The 16,534-nt window shown below is 46.7% G+C and overlaps 1 protein-coding gene across 2 annotated transcripts in view; it reads left to right on the top strand.

Annotated features, from left to right (window-relative positions):
* The first annotated feature begins 487 nt into the window (after window positions 1-487).
* LOC8031533 (prodigiosin synthesizing transferase PigC) overlaps window positions 488-16,534 on the top strand; it is a 170,580-nt gene continuing 154,533 nt past the window's right edge. Inside the window, exons 1-2 of one of the 2 annotated variants that reach the window (XM_040222874.3) lie at window positions 488-577; window positions 1,301-1,572. In XM_040222874.3, coding sequence (XP_040078808.2) covers window positions 1,362-1,572 — 211 coding nt within the window. In that variant the 5' untranslated portion in view covers window positions 488-577; window positions 1,301-1,361. Of the gene's footprint in view, window positions 578-1,300; window positions 1,573-11,843; window positions 11,942-16,534 lie in introns of those variants that run through there. The other variant, XM_040498595.2, reaches the window with a different exon arrangement.

Raw genomic sequence — 16,534 nt, 5'->3', positions numbered from 1 at the left:
GACTTCATTGCGTGATCAGTGTGTGTAAAAGGTAGACATATTTCTGTGTTTTTCTGCATTCAAGTTAATTGATAGTAGCGCTTTGTTTGTCCGGGCGTTTTTATTTTTGCAGAATGCCCCAACTAGCCCACCTTTCCGCTTTTTTGTTTTTGCCATTCTTTTTCGCGGAACAGGGGATGGGGGCAGGTCACAGTGGCAGACAGCAGACAAACAAAACTCGAGAAAGACGTCGTGCCTTTAGAAATAACGCCGAATGAGCGCGCATGAGCTTCTAGTGGCGCGGAAAATGGGCCCTCACGTTTTGCGCCGCGCCCAAGCGTATGGTGGAAGGCCGACCGGCGCCGGAGAGCAACATGGGATGACGTCGGCGAGCGCGCAATTAAACCGATGGCCGGTCAGGTCACGCGCGAACGCGGCGAGAAGACGACGTCGCGTGCGGAGTGCTCGCGTCCTCGCTCGCGTCCGTTGAATATGGCCGTGGCGTGGCTGGGTTTGCTCTTCGGGTGCTACTGCGGGTGTCACGAGCGATTTTCCCCGACAACTGCGCGTGATCGCCTTTGTGCTTATGCTACGAACGGTGAGGTATATCGTAGTCCATACGGTCATCTTCACTTATAGCCGCTATATACTAAGGTTGAGGCCAGGCGTCAGGATTTTCGAGGAACGCTACCCATACACGCAGTTCGTTTCTTCTTATAGGATAGCACGTTTAAAACTTTTCGAAGCGATTTTGATGTACACGAGACGAGAGAGCAAGGGCGAGATATATGGCGGCGATGGTTTGGAACCTTATGTAAACCCTGAAGACCAATCGCGACAGCAACGTTCCGCGAAGCTAGTAGAAGTACATCAGTCACGGCTCCTTACGAAACTCTGTAGAGTACAATGGACGGAATGCTTGTGAACGTAGAATATCAGGTGCAACGGACATATTACCAAACCTCCGGAAGCCTGCCGAAGCAAGAATCCGGCTCCTATTCACAGCGTTAACTTTATCATATACGTGAGCTGCACTGACGTTACAACAACTGCCATTGTGAAGACTTTGCTGTTGAGCAAGTACCTTCAGTAGTATTCATTTCGCACCGCCGAATTTGTTTTTCTCGGCATGGACTAGTAGAAATCACCGTCAGCATGATGTCACGATCTTGCGCATGACATGTCGTTTACGCCCAATTGGCTTGCTCCCGACGCTTTTATAAGTGTAGATTACCGTAAGCAGGAAGAGGTAACGTGTGCGTGTGGGACATTGAAAGCGTTCGATGTTTAACCAAGGGGAGGCCTCGGCCTCGTTTTTCAGCACACTCGGTACGCTGGAACTTGGGGCGCACCCGGCAGCACCTAGGTACGGGCCGGGTGCGATGCTGCCCCTGCGGCCGATAAGATACGCGGGGGAGTCCGTCCACTTGATCGACGGGACGTTCCTCCGTTCTGCCAGAGCGGTCCGCAACGGCGGCCAGAGAGGACGCCGCGAGATCCATCCAAGCACCGGCATGAAAGCAGTGATCGCGACCGTTTGGGCCATTCTGGCCCAGCTATATTCCAACGGATGTGACCTTCTCTTCAATGCAGGTATGTTTCGATGTTTTATTTTTAGGGGTGTGCGGATACTGCTTCGAAGTGAATAGCGCAGCATCCTGCCTATAGCTTCAACACTGCGAGGAGAGGCGGTGTGTAGGGGGTCAACCTTAGCGCAAAGAAGGTTATGAATGACGCAGCGCTATATAATTCTCGCACCTCTGATTTTGACTCGTGGAGTTGATTCTGACACTTAGGCAATCACAAAAGTCAAGTGTGCCAATACTTCTTTGCAAGTGTGATCCCGGCTTAACTTCGAACCGCGCCGCGAGAAGAGGGGGACCTACACTCCAACCAGGACGTCCGCTGCTTGTCGTACAATGTTGCCAGTCGTCCATCGCTGGAATCGACACCACTGAGCGTCGAGAGATGGTTAAAAGCTCTTTATGATACAGGCAGGTGCTGTCTACGGCCGAGAAAGCGAACAAACAATTGAATAAAATTTCCGACAACAAACCGAAAAATTAGCAAATATATCTAAAGTTTGAAAGCGCATATGAGAATGTGCCAGAAGCTTCTTTCACACCCCACTGCCGCTAGCCAGTTCTCCTCCGAAGGGTCAAATAATCCGCTACCAAGATGCACGTTGCACTGGCGTCTTTAGGAATCAGTGCATACTGCTTACCCGCAAGAAGTGGAAGTCAGGCTGCACACAGATATAACACAACTTTGTCCGAGAGAGTCCAGCAATCCACTGCCGGACCGATCCGTCTTGCGTCATTTGGACGCGCCAACGTCTTTCTCTTTAACATGCCCACACGACACAGAAAGAACTGGTCGTGGCTACTGCATTTCCTGGTTGGTCCACATTCACGCACCTCAGTGCCGTGCCCCTAGCACACCCTAACATGGCAGAAAGGTTACGCGGCGCCAGCGTTGCTCAAAATGGCAGCGAACACCCCCTGGGCAATAAAATTTGGTTGAACAGGAGGCGCCATCTTATGCGGGATTTTCGCAACTTTGCAACGGCCCGCGGCTGCAATCATTGGACCCGATTTCGAGCTGCTAGCACGTCCGAGTGTTCTGCCGTACTCTGACGCAGCGTTCGCGTCCTTGTTAGGCCTTCCCAAAGTTGCTCATTTTGGCCACCAGCAACGCTGACTAGCAGCCGACCAAGGAGCCTCCTGTTCACTGCCCTGGGGCCGTCGTTGAAATATGCGGCCAGAGCTTGTTGAACAACGAGACTAAAAGTATGTTTAACCCCCTCCGCCCTCCTCTCCCTCGCCCCCCCCCCCCCAACACACACACACGCACACACCAAAAAAAACAAAACAATTTGCGCTGTTACACTGATCACCTAAGAACCTGAAACGCCGTGCTCAATGTCAAAGCGCAGATTAAACAAACATTTTTTTTGTCAGTTTTATTTTTGCAGAACACCAAGATATCGATCATTGCGAACAGTTCCAGAATTCCATTCATGATCCCAGCAAATGACAAAATTTAGAATACGATTAGACAAAAAAATCTGATGAGCCCAAAAGCTACGAGCGTGACGTTTCGCTCGGATGGAGGGATAGATGCTAACGTCTTACCTTTTATAACGGGTGGTAGCTTGCGCCACCTAGTCTACATTGTACCATGCCCATCGCATTTTTCAAACCAAATCGAAATATAATTTTGGTCGTTCTGCTGCTATTCTCCTAATTTTAGCCATGATTGACCGTCTCCGTTTTCTCAAGGAAAGTGAACTCCCAGAGCTCTATTTTGGACAGTACGGTCTAAATTTCTTTACGCCCTAGTCATCCGTCAAGCTTCGTTCGTGGAGTGCAGCGATTTGCTCTTCCAATTGCTTTAAGAACAAGAGGTAGACGCACTGGACGTTTAGACTTTCCAGGAATGGATGATTGCACCGCTGCGGTACTTGCCTTTGATGATTGTTTCCGTGTATTCGCGTCGGATTTGAGAAAAATCAGATTTTTCCTCCCGTCGAAACGGCCAAGCTGACACGCTTGAATTGCGCACGCAACGGTCTGAGCCTTTGTATTCGGGGAGTAAGGCGTCTGCTTCTTGCGCCGGGGTTGCGGTGACGTCATAACGACGCCGACTTTTGATTGGCTTTGATTGGAAAGTTATACCTCAATGGTAGATGCCTTGAGGTCTACCCATTCTTTTTTTTTGCATCAGCCAATAAGAGCTCGGCGCTCTGACAACATCGCAACCCCTGTGCGACAAGCAGACGAACTTAGGCTCCGAGTTGATGGAATCCGCGAGTCATGAAATGTCGTCGGAACATTCCGCACGGACGTTGTGCGGAACTTGAATTAGAATACAATGCAGCGTATTAGGGCACACAAGAACAGAAATAGAGTGCAATATATACTTAAGTGACATATTTACGATCTAAATGAAATTGCAATCCGCCAAAGGCTGTGGTCGGGTTGGTGCGAAGCCTTTGCAGATTGCTGGCGACATCAGAAATCAGTGGACTCTACGAATAACGCGCGCCAAATGACGACTCTGGGAAAATGTCTATAGATCCAGAAAATAAAGCCCGCGATGTGACACTGCAGAAAAAAACGTGGGAACAAGAAACGCCTTCATTACTGTGTAACGACACAGACTTCAGTTCTGGGTCGAAACATACTTTCGGACTCCTCATTAGCCGCGCTTTCTTCGGATATAGTGGTTATTGGTTATTTAAATTATGCGCGAGGAAAGCAGAGGCACAAACAAATGTAAAACTGGATGAAAAAAGAAATGTGAGTAACTGCTTATTTATATGTATCGTTGTATAGACGCTTGCAAGTTAAGAAACAAAGAGTGTGGCTTATTATGCTAACGCTTCTTGCTGCGTGATTGGTTTTTCGGTGTTCTTATCGGCTAATGCCGCATCCTGATTGGCTGATGAGCGGTAATTAGATGCTCGGCGCTCGCCACGCTCTTGTTTCCTTAAGCTGTCAGTCACGAAAGCGTGAACACAATGGAGCAACATTCGAACGATGTAGAATCAAACACCAACGTATATATGGTATAGAGACCTTCCCAGTGTTTTATCACTCCGGCAGAAAATGCTGAGCCATTGAGCTGTGGACGTACGCGCAGCGTCTGATATACCGCACGACAGAGCAACAGCGCATGCTCAGAAGTCGTTCCGGAGCCCGGCAGAACAAGACGGGAGCGCGCAGACGACAATTTTTTGAAAATATGTATAGGGATACATTCGTTTTAGATTAGTTAACAAGCGTTAGGATAGAGAACAGCAATAATACGAACAGAAAAAAGAAGAACAACCTATTCGCGTGGTGCTGGCTGGCAAGAGTTGTGCAGTAGGCATTGTAGCGAATATGTTATTCTCACAATGCAGTGTCTTCTGCATACTGAAGAGTTGTTGCGGGGAAGCGCACTGGGCTTGATGCGCCATTCATGAATGTCGATGGTTGTTGGGGTTGTACTCGAATATTAAAGAGCGCCTCGTTTTCAGAATGTCCAATGACGTGATATAAAAAGGTTGTACACACACTGAATAAAAGCCCTAGATGATTTTTTTTTTAATGAATAAGTTGTATTCTATTTTGTTAACTTTTAAAGCCGTCTTGGTAAGTTTGAAGCTTGTCTCAATAAAAGACAAAAGCTGGGCATCATAATCATTGACGCAGCGGAGTTGATGGATTCGACGTCTCAATACGCTTGGCCTTGTAACTTGCTCATTATAGATAACTATGCAGTTTTTTTTTTGTAAAATCACGTTAACGTCGGCAAGGCGGGTGCAATTTTTCCATCTGATCTGGCGATACTGTGAACTGCTGACTCAGCAGTTTAAGGGCCGCCTGATATCAAATTAATTCGCCTGATTTAATTTAACGCTACGGTCGCGTTGCCTCCTTCTTGGATATGCAGGTTTCCGTGTTTATTTTAGAGATTTTAATCTACTTCAAAGTTTGGGGCAGGCTATTAAAATATAGTGACCGCAGAACGAGCTCCGTAAACTTATTTATTTTAAAAGGCTATCTAAAAACAATCTCGCTTGTGTTTTCCAGAAAGTTTCAGGGGTGAAGATCAAACGAAAAGATATAGTGCGAGTGAGTGATCGTTTTTGTATGTTTTAAACAATTGATAAAAAAAAAGAAAAAAAAAAAAAAAAACCGAGTGTACGGGTTGCCTAGTCATGTACCACAAAGTTTCTCTCAAGGGTGAAGTATCAATAAAAATAGCAGATGGTGTGATTGAGTCATCGATCTTGTTTCTCTACGTTTGGGACGATAGAGCGTGAAAATTAGGTGTACCAGTATATGGTAATACTAGTTGTGGAGGAAGGAAGAAAATAAAGTTTCGCTTGGGTTAACGTTTCAAAGAATTTCGAGAAGCGCAAGCATGGAGGCGAGCTGGTTAGGAAGCATAAGAATCTAAATCCCTAGACACGGTGAAATAAACTAAAGAACTGGACGGCACCAAAATTTCAAACGCAGCTGGGTTTATTCGCTTTTTAAGGGTTTTTCTCCCGTGTCCTTTTACGTGATGGACAAGATGATTGAGACTTAGCGGTTTTCTCAATCTACAGAACGGATTTTTAACTAGTTTACGGGTTAGACCTACTTCATAATACAAAAGAGGGAATGCGTCTTTGATAAGTTTGCAAGATATCAGATATCGCGCTCCCCGTCATAAGGCCACTCCTTTTAATTTCAAAATTTGAGAAATAGGGTTCGCCCGTCAGCCTGAGTTGTAAAATATTAAACGATTCTACGTAACTTGTTGCTCGAAAAATTCAGATACATTTTTTTTTGTCATTATTTAGAGAGGAGAGGAAGATGAAACAACCTGCCGCCGCGTGTGTGTGTGTGTGTTTGGGGGGGGGGGGGGGGCGGCTATCGCTCCCCCTCCCCCCGCCCCAAACACACACACACACGGCGGCAGGAAAACGACGTGAACGCGCACAGTATTTAAAATAATAATTAGGGGCGTGCGAATACCGGTTGGAGTGGAATAGCACTGCGTCATTCATATCCCTTACATTGGAAGGGAAAGTCCAGACAAACGGTTTTCTTAAAAATGTTGAAAGTAGAGATTACACTGAGCTATTAAATTTGAACCGATATTGGTACACCTCTATTAATAATACAAATACACACATAAAATATAAAGTAATATACAGGTGTGAAGGAAAACAGATTCGGGTTTTCGTGTTGTTTTTTTCACGAGCAGAACGGGATACTTTTTAATAAACGAGGAACGCACATATTTATTGACTAAACAATCCTAGGGACGTTTCGCAGCAAACATGGGCACAAACCTGAACATGTTCTGCATTGGCAAAACTGATTCCTATCGCCATAAAGATCAGCTTGGATAACGTCATCAAGGAGCACGCCACGTGACTACCCGAACTGGAGCGGGCGCTAATAGCATGTTTTAAAATAGGGGGCGCCACAGCTTTGGGCGCCCCAAACATCTCAGGGGATCGCCAAGGGCATGCGCAGAAGTTCTGCGCATGCGCAGTGGGACACCCCAAGCTGTTGGGGCGCCCAAAGCTGTGGGGCCCCTTATTCTAAAACTCGCTAATGTCGTCATCCTTACTAGCCCCCCGCTTTGATCAACGTTACGAGATTATCTCAGTTGTGGAAATTATTCTAAAGCAGGCTATATTATCCCAAATATTATTTGGTGTGCAGTCAAGCTTCCATTTTGTTTTCTTTCGCCACGACTGCAATTGTCCAAGAAGGCGGGAAGTAATAGTACAAGAAGTAAGACCACCTTTTTTTTTTTTAAAGCAACGACAACCAGTTCGCATCACGAAGCAATTTTTGCGAGAGCAAAAAGGGCGTCTTTCAGTTTGTTCTGCAACTGTTGCGTAACCATTCACTGCCCAAAACTGGCACCGTCACGCTGTAGGCCACTTGGCAACTTGAAGAGTGTCGATATACTGTCAGCGGCCATATGTGAGCTGCTCCAGTTCGATACTGTAGTCACGTCACTAAAATTATAAGAAACGCAAGGAGCGGTTTTTATGTTCCCGCGTCTTGCTTTGTAATTCGTTCATACCGGACAAAGTTACAATCTCGCTGGCTGAGGAATGATAATAAGATGGCGAGCCGTCACACCATAAATGTTTCTTAAGCTGTCAGTGGCTGGGTTAAGAAGGACACAACAGTAGCGCTTCGAATCGAGAGAGAACCAATCGCACGCGACCAGTCCCTCTACTTCTTCCCCTTCCGTCCAATCACAGCCGTGACACCTGGATTCGACGCGGTATAGGGTCGCATCCGTGTATTCGCGGCTACAGACTATCGTTGGTATTCATGTTACATGTTACTTATCGCCCAATAAGCGTATGTCACATGGCTAAGCGCGTGCGTGGACGAGATGAAGATGACGAGGATTGTATTCCTTTCTTTCTGCACTTTTCAAATATAGTTGTGAGTGGCACCTGTTTGTCTCTTTCTCTCTTGTGTCCGTGTTTTTGCGCCTTGTAACATGAATACCAACGTTTACCAACTAGCCCAACTACAAGTTCTTCTACAGACTATCCCTGAAAGAGATCAAACGCTGTACGGGACGGGACGCCTCCGGTACGCTTAGCTATCAAACTGGCACATTGCGACAATGTAAAATGTGGCAGTCCACGTACCTGGAGCTTCTTGCAAAGCATTTGTGCCCCCCCCCCCCCCCCCCCCCCTTTTTTTACCGGGGCCGGAACGCCGCTGGGGCGTGTCTCACATTGCCGCACCCTGTCAGAGGTACGAAGTCCGCTTTTTTACTCTGGGGATGGGGGCTCGATCTATTAACGTGCCCGATAATCGACTCATGCTTTAATGGCGATTAATTTTTTGAGCCGGTTAATTGGTTCAATTTGGACAAACAATAAAATAAATAAAAATTTGAAGTTTTTACCACGCAGACGTGCACGAGTACACCCGTACGAATGGCAAACTTTGGGTGAAATTTTGACCCCAAATTACACCGCGGGGGCGAGATTTGCCACTCCGAGGAAGTGAAGAAGGTTATACCCGTTGCAGCCACTTCAACGATGTGCGTGTGTTCGTTTAACGCAGTAGCAGATACTAGGGTGAACAATGAAAGGAGTTCGTTATGGCCGGAGAATATCGACGACCCTCTTTGCCTCTTCGACGGAAGAAATAATTTCTGAGTGTGGCTGTCCTTTGCGGGTTCTCGACTACACGTCAAGTTAGATTTAAAAAGTTCGAAATTGCGCATTACGTCATTTATCACCTACTCTGCAAAGTAAAAAAAGAAAGTAATTTTGACTTTTTTAAAACAATATTATGCATTAAAATGGCCCATGCACTAATCGAGTAATCGGTTTATTAATCGATTTAAAGGTGGCGATGAGTCGGGTTAAAATTTTCATCGACTCCCAGTCCTCCTTTATTTTATAACCTACGCTGAGTTTCACATGAAAAGCGACTGCTGCGGCCCACGCTAAAATTCGCCCGAAATCGTATTGTCACGTCGTCCTTGTGCGTTTGCAATCCCCAATACCAATATGCAAAAAAAAAGAGAAAAAAAAAATCGCACAATTATAGCGCAATAACTGTTGGTGATTTCTATAGCCGGGGATAGCAAACGTACATAAAGGAGTAGTGCCGTGACGGTGCACTTTCGGCGCCGCTTGATTCGCTCCATCCGATCGTATATACACCTTTTCCACAAGGGCGCAGTCATTTTGAATGTCGTCACTTCCGGTATGCGGTAAAACCATCGCTTCATCTCTCCACGGCGCGGGAAGGTGTTTACGAAAAAAAGGGTGATTTTTCTTTTTTTTTTTTTCGACTCCCCTATATTGTCTCTCACATCCCTACACACAAAAAAAAAAAAAAAATACAACAGTAGAAACTGGATCATAGAACAGAAAATCTAACTGGATTTCTTTGCAGACGATTGTCTGCAAACTTAATTTACGATTTCCAGATATAAATCCAGTTAGATTTTTTGTTCCATAATCCAGTTTCTACTGTTTTTTTGTTTTTTTTTTCGGTAGGGTTCCAAGGTTGCAATGTTAGAAGATTTTTTTTCGTCGCGCATGCCAGATACGGAACCCACGTGTCTGAGAACGACAGGAAACAGAAAACGTCTATACCGTCCGCTGCGGATTTGACGCGCTGCGTGGGTAGCAGTCATTATTGGCTGCTCGAGTGCCCTGGGTGGGAGTTAAAGTGGACGCAAGCGCATAGTTCTCAGAGTGTGCTCTCCTAAGAACAATTGAAAGGGCTGTCGTGCTTTTTTCCTTTTCCGGGAATATTTATCGTGCTAGCTGCGTGGACAGAATAGAAGAAAAGATAACGAATCGCTTTTGTGGTGGCGTAATTTCAACTCGATGCCGAGTACCCGGGAGAGCAAAGTTCGGTCAGAGGTCGAGATTCATCGGGCGCTCGTCAATACCTGCCCGCGATACGCATCTGGATAAACAACCGAGCCAAGGTTTTGTCCACAAGGCTCAAGGATTTTTTACTTTTTTTTTTTCTGGCGATTGTTGGGTCATGCGTTTCACCCCGACGATAGCGGTTGTGCGTACGCGTCGATTCGGAATTCGGTCGATACCACTTTCCTCACGTCTACCGACGAAACAAAGGCACACACGACGAAAGAAACAAACCGGCCAACCGACCAACCAACCCTCCAACCAACAAAATAATAAACGAGCGAAGAAACGAACAGACACGCGAGCAAACAAATGAACAAAAAACAAAACAAAAAAATAATCAAACGAAAAAGAAAATAGTTGCCTTGATTTTTTTTAATAAACTCGCCGGGCGCACAGGATGTGTCGTGCGCTTATTTTGCGGGCGTTATGATTAGCTATGCTCGGCTGCGTGGAGCTTTGTGTGGTTTCGAATGCACTCCACAGACGACACACTCTCGTGAACTCTGGGTTCATCAGAATAATCGAGGTGTGTTTAAATTTCTGGAATGAGCGGATGTGTCACGAGCATGTTTTAACAAAAAGTTCTTTCTGGGTACTGTTTTTTTTTGTTTTGTTTTTGTTGTTGGTGGGTTTTTGAATTCTGGGCGCTCTTAGAACGCAAAAGAGCTCCTTCTGCATTTTAAGAAATGCCTGCGCGGCTCCTTACCCGCAAAACACTCAAAGAGCCAATCTCTGCGATCTAGGAAATCAGCTCAGCGAATGATGAGGCGGAACATCTGTTTAGAGCTAAAAATGAAGTCTGCATTGTCCCATTACGCAATGGAAAGCGTCATGCTTGCATTGCGTAATGCCACAGCATAGACCTTATTTTAAGGTCTAAACAGGCGTTCCGCCTCATCATTCGCTGAGCTGATTTCCTAGGTCGCAGAGATTGGCTCTTTGAGTGTTTTGCGGGTAAGGTGACGCGCATGCATTTTTTCAGAGTGTGGTAACCGAAGTAATCGCGAGAGGAGGAGGCGTATCGCGCCCTTTTACGCTATCAATTGACTTTTGTCCGAAGTTGTGACGTCATACGTCTCGCTGTGCTATCTCTTGGTCCGCTATGGTTTACCCTCTGATTCAGCGAGTCTTCGTCGGGAACCAGCTGCGCGCGTCGACGGTGGCCTGGGGTCTAAGTACTAGACTTACTCGCCGCCGACGGTCGCCTCCGTTTCACTTTCACTCCGACCCCAGCCGAGGCTACGACTGGATAGAGCCAATCAAGCATTGCCAAAAGTTGCATCGTCACGGCAGCATTCAGTGTCTTTGTACGTTGGCTTTCACTCACTAATCCATTCACCTAAAGAAAGTGTATACACATTCAGATTCACTGTATCTAGCCGTGTTTAGATAGGGACGGTCATAAGGGTGGCAGGACTATTTGTTTTGTTTTTATTATGTTTTTGTATGAGGTAGCAAGACACGTCCACACACCAAAATGAAACTTACTCGGTCAAAAAAACTACCACGTTTTTGTAAAAAAAACAAGAAAAAAAATTATAAATCTGAGAGGAAGTGGAACACCCATCTTCCCTATTCCGCGTAGATGCAATTTTCAGGGTCACAGTAATAAAGAAAAAAAAAAGATGTGGTGGCTTAGCTCGGCTATGCCAGGATATACGTAGCGTGAGCTTATGTGCACAAAATGAGAGGCGCTATCAAGCGGCTCCGGTGCAGCGTCAGACTTGCCTACTGCGCAACGGAGGCGCAGAGCTGGACACGCGGCGGCGCCAGTGCGTCTGCCGAGGCTATGAAGTCGCTCCTCTGGAATGCGCAGACCGGCGAGGCGCGCGCGGTGGCGGTGGAGCGCGCGGCGGCGGCGGCTGCGGCGCGCCAGCTGTGCGCCGTGTGACGTCACTGCTCTTCGCGCTTACGCAGCACGGCTCTTTGACAGCCACGCGAAACTGCTCAACCTCGGCCAGTGTAGCTCAAGCTACAAAAATGCAGCTTTATACAACGTAAATATTTATATTATAAAGCACACGGACGCGTCGATATAATGTAAGTAAATACATTTATTGCGGTATATATTTTAAGTAATATAAAATCACAAACTTGCCCACCAGCGCAACGTTTTTCATGTTTGGGCATTTCTCGGCGAATTTTTAAACACATTATAATTAATTTGTTAAGCTGGATCCTTTTTGTTCGTAGCATTTCATGCTTTGTTTACTTTTAACAAAAAGTTTGCGCTCGACTATCCTAAATGTTCTTTGCATTGTGCCCAAGAATTTTATAAATATAAAAATACAAAAATTCTGCCGCAATAAAAAACATGTTCTTGATTTTTTTTTCAAACTTTCCCTCATGAACCCTTGAAAACGTGTAATTCAAGATCCAGTGAAACCTTTAACATTAAATTCTTTTAATCAGACCAAAATAAACGTTTAGCCAAGTTTGTGTTGCAGTCAATCGCTTGAGGGTTTTTATCTCAAGCACTAGTGGCACTCGGCCAAAGCATCCACAGTGGCCGTACTTGGTCACATTATCTCCCCAACACCATAAAGTCATTATGCAGAAAAAAAAAAAAAACAGGAAATGGCTTTGGTTTTTTTTTTCTCTCTTTTATCAGTGGTGTCGCTGATATTTTCAATGAAAATTCACCTTTGCGGTACGTTCGCCTTTGAGTGTGTTGTGCTTGGTTGATTGCGCTGCACTGCGCTACATACCCAAAGTAGTGTTGTATTCAGTTTATTTTTCTACTTGTATGTGTTGTCTAACCTACTCGCTTCCACACATTGAACACTTGCTGAACGCCGTTTACGGATCGAAGTGTTTTTCGAAATCGGACCTCGCTGCCGCATACCATAAAGTTCCACTGCACCCGGACAGTTGAGACCTCACAGCTTTTATTACGCACGAAAAACTCTCTCGCTTCAAGCGAGTGTGTTTCGGATTAGCCTCAGCGCCCGCAACCTTTCAGCAGATGATGGCTAAGATTTTGCAAGGCTACTAGGGAGTGCTGTTTTACCTGGATGATATGGTTGTCTTCCGGAGGACACAACAGGAGCACCTGGACTGCCTGCGATAAGTACTCGCACGCATATCTGAGGCCGGTCCGAAGCTCAACAACAAATGTGTGTTTGACGTCACAGACATTTATTTCTTGTGTCACAGAGTTAGTGCTGCTGGGATTTCACCCCTTCAGAGGAAAGTTGACGCTCTTCATTCGGCACCTATCCCCAATTACCTGGCACAACTGCGGTCCTTTCTAGGGATTGTATAATCTTATTCTTGTTTTGTACCACGCCTTGCTTCCGAAGTGGAACCGCTGCAAAAATACTTGAGGGAGCACATTCCGTTAATCTGGGACCAGGCAGCAGGTCAAAGTTTCCAATTGTTGAAAACGCTGCTGTGCTCTGCACAAACGTTGAAGACGTTTGATCCGGCGCTCTTTATCATCGTGGCTACAAAAGCTTCAGCTTACGGAATCGGGGCAGTGTTGCAGCAGCTTCGCGGGCAAGACGTTCGCCCAGCCGCTTCCGCGTCACGAACACTAACTACTGCAGAAAGAAAGTGCTCGGCGAGGGAACGAAAGGCGCTTGCGTGTCTGTGGGCCTGTGAAAAGTGGCACACATATCTCTGGGGTCGACACCATACCATACGCCTCGTCGCTCTTTTGGCCGTACGAGGAACCGGACGTCGTCCACTCCGGTCACTCGGGGGTCGACCAGGTTATTGAAGTACAACTTTAAACTTCAATACCAGAGTGGAGCCGACAATGAAGTAGCCTCTCCAAACTTCTGGTAGCGGGAGGTGAGGGAGGAGCAGCGTTTGATGAAGAAATAGTGTCTTTCACCGCACTGGACGATGAGTGCCTATCAAAAGCACCACTCCAGCAGAAAACGGCAGGCGATCCCCAGTTGGCTTTTGTGATGCGTTTTGTCACTTCAGAATGGCCACCGTACAGGGCTCTGTCTTCCTACGAAGCCATCTTCCTCTACACTAAAAAGATACCTTCTTTGCTCGACTGTCTTCTGCTGCACGAAAAGAAATTTGTCGTTTCCACCAGCATGAGAGAAGCCCTCATCGGCCGAGCACACGAGGGCCACCCCGGCATCGTCAGGAAAGTGTCGAGAACTGTGTTGGTGGACCCGTGTGAATGCGGAGGTGAAAATGGCAGTCCAAGCCTGTGGTGGTTTTAGGTCGGCTGACAAAAGTGCGAAGACATTGCCAACACCCATGCAACCCGTGCCTTGGTTGAGCGGCCATGGTGGAAGCTCGGCATCGACATCGTTGGCCCATTCGAAGCTTCGACACCAGCGTATCGGTATTGTGTCCCTCTCGTGACCTCTTTTCTCTATGTGGCTCAAAGTTCAATATTGATTCAATGTCACGACCAACACGGTGACCGGTTTCCAGCATCTCGTTCTCTCTCAGGAAGGTTACTTCGACAGCATTCTTGCCGACAATGAACTGCAGTTTTTTTCTGTAGATTTCGAGAGCTACCTGGTTAAGCGGGGTATCACCTATCATCTCGTCTATGTGCATTAATCACAGGCGAATAGGTAAGCGGAATGATTCAATAGAGCCTTCAAGTCGTTTGTACTGTGTGTTTCTCTTTGAGAAGCGACCGATTCACTCTGCCGTCTTGGATTGCTTGTGCGTCCATTGCTGTACGTCGCACGCAACCACAGGACTGTCTCCCGCGCTTCGGTTGCATTGACGTCAGCAACGAAAAAGGCTTCGCCTCATCGAGCTTTCACCATCGCAATTCGTCCAGAACCCGTTCCGGGAGCTGCAGCGTCTGCGGTGCCGACAGGAGCGGGGGCAAGAGCGCAGCGAGCTCTGCACACACAGACGGCGAGCAGCGAAAGTTCCGAAGTTTCAGTTCTGCGGTTGGTGCACGTCAGAAAACCAGGAAAGGAGAAAGAGGGTCACCAAGCATTTTGTCCTCCAACGAAAATCATGGAGAGAGTCGAAAAAGGTGGACCTACAAACTTCGTGACGGTCGCACCAGGAACGCATCGAAGCTTACGGCGGCAACGACTCCACCTGGTCTAAGTATGATTGAGAGGTCGTCGCAAGCAGCTACACATCCGCGAGTGCAATTTCCTGGAAACCCCCCCCCCCTCCCCCCCCCCCAAAAAAAAAAAGAATGAACACAGCAAGCAGTATATTAATGTGGGTAGTTTACTGACAACATGGTTCGATTCATTTCTCTAGACATCACTACAACCTCTAAGATTCCTGGACACTCGCGCGTCCCAGCTACTTGCGCCATGTATCGGCGGCCAAGAGCGGGGCCCCCCCAGGTACTCAATGGGAGAACTAGTTTACTTTTATTTACCATAACTCTATGCCAATAATAGCTTTGCACTCATGACACTCGTATTAGGTATAGTGTCTTTTTGTTTCAGCGGTATCTGAAAATTTTATGATCACGTTATACACAGCCAAAAGGCAATAAAATATTATTACATTGCGCCTATGGCAAGATCCGAAAAAGATATCGAGTTTTCTCGTAAGTTCTTTGTCCAAAGGCAAACGACCTTTCATATTGAATTGTACTAATCGGTAACATGTTGCCAATGAGCCCAGCTATTGGGTAGTTCCTTTTATTTCGAGATTAATAATAATAATAATAATAATAATAATAATAATAATGATAATAATATCAATAATGATAATAATAATAATAATAATAATAATAATAATAATAATGTGGCCATAGACCATGCAACGCGGTACGTCGAAACAGCACCTCTACGAAATGCCACTGCTGAAGCAATTGCTCCCTTTATCTTGCATGAGATCGTTTTTCGCCACGGTGCCCCACACGCACTTATCAGTGATCGCGGGAAATCATTCATGGCCCACACTGTTGAAACCTTGTTGCGCGTCTACAAAGTGACCGTCGCGTAACCTCTCCTTACCATACCCGAACAAACGGGCTTACCGAGCGCTTAAACCATACTCTCGCAGGCATGCTTTCCATGTATACTTCAGACAACCATTCCAAATGGGACATCATTCTCCCCTTCGTGACATTCGCATATAATGCATCCGTCAAATCAACCCGTCGGTTCTCCTCTTCTTATTTAGTTTACGGACGTGAACCATCCCCAATCTTCGACGCTGTTTTGCCTTACCCAGAAAACGCCGTGGACAATGACTATTCTTCACAAGTGACATATCGTACAGATGCGTGCCGGCAACTCGCCCACACACGCCCAATCCGACACCAACAACAATCCAAATGTGATTACGATGATCGACACCAAGAATCGCCACTACAGACCCGATGACCTTGTTTTACCATTTTCCCAACTCGCCAAGTCGGCCAGTGTGAAAAATGCCATACCACGATAATGGTCCCTTTCGAGTCCTTACTTAGGACGTCAATTCCCTCGTGGAGCCTGAGACGCCGACCCAAATCCGACAGTTTCACGGTCCACACATCGTTCACGTCAATCGCCTCAAGCCATCCCACCCCCCCCCCCCCCCCCCCCCCCCCCCCGCGAATCAGCACTCTGCTCTGACTGAACATCCAGACCAGGCCAGGATGGCCTTCTCTACGAGGAGGGCATTTGTGGCGGGCACTGTTGGGTGTCCAGAGCGCGAGCGGAAGCATTAACCTGCTCGAGGACTAGC

The sequence above is a fragment of the Ixodes scapularis genome, unplaced genomic scaffold (genome assembly GCF_016920785.2).
Source record: "Ixodes scapularis isolate PalLabHiFi unplaced genomic scaffold, ASM1692078v2 PGA_scaffold4__175_contigs__length_147842914, whole genome shotgun sequence".
Classification (NCBI taxonomy): domain Eukaryota; kingdom Metazoa; phylum Arthropoda; class Arachnida; order Ixodida; family Ixodidae; genus Ixodes; species Ixodes scapularis.
The sequence above is the reverse complement of the archived record's forward strand: the minus strand, read 5'-3'. Positions and strand labels throughout refer to the sequence as shown.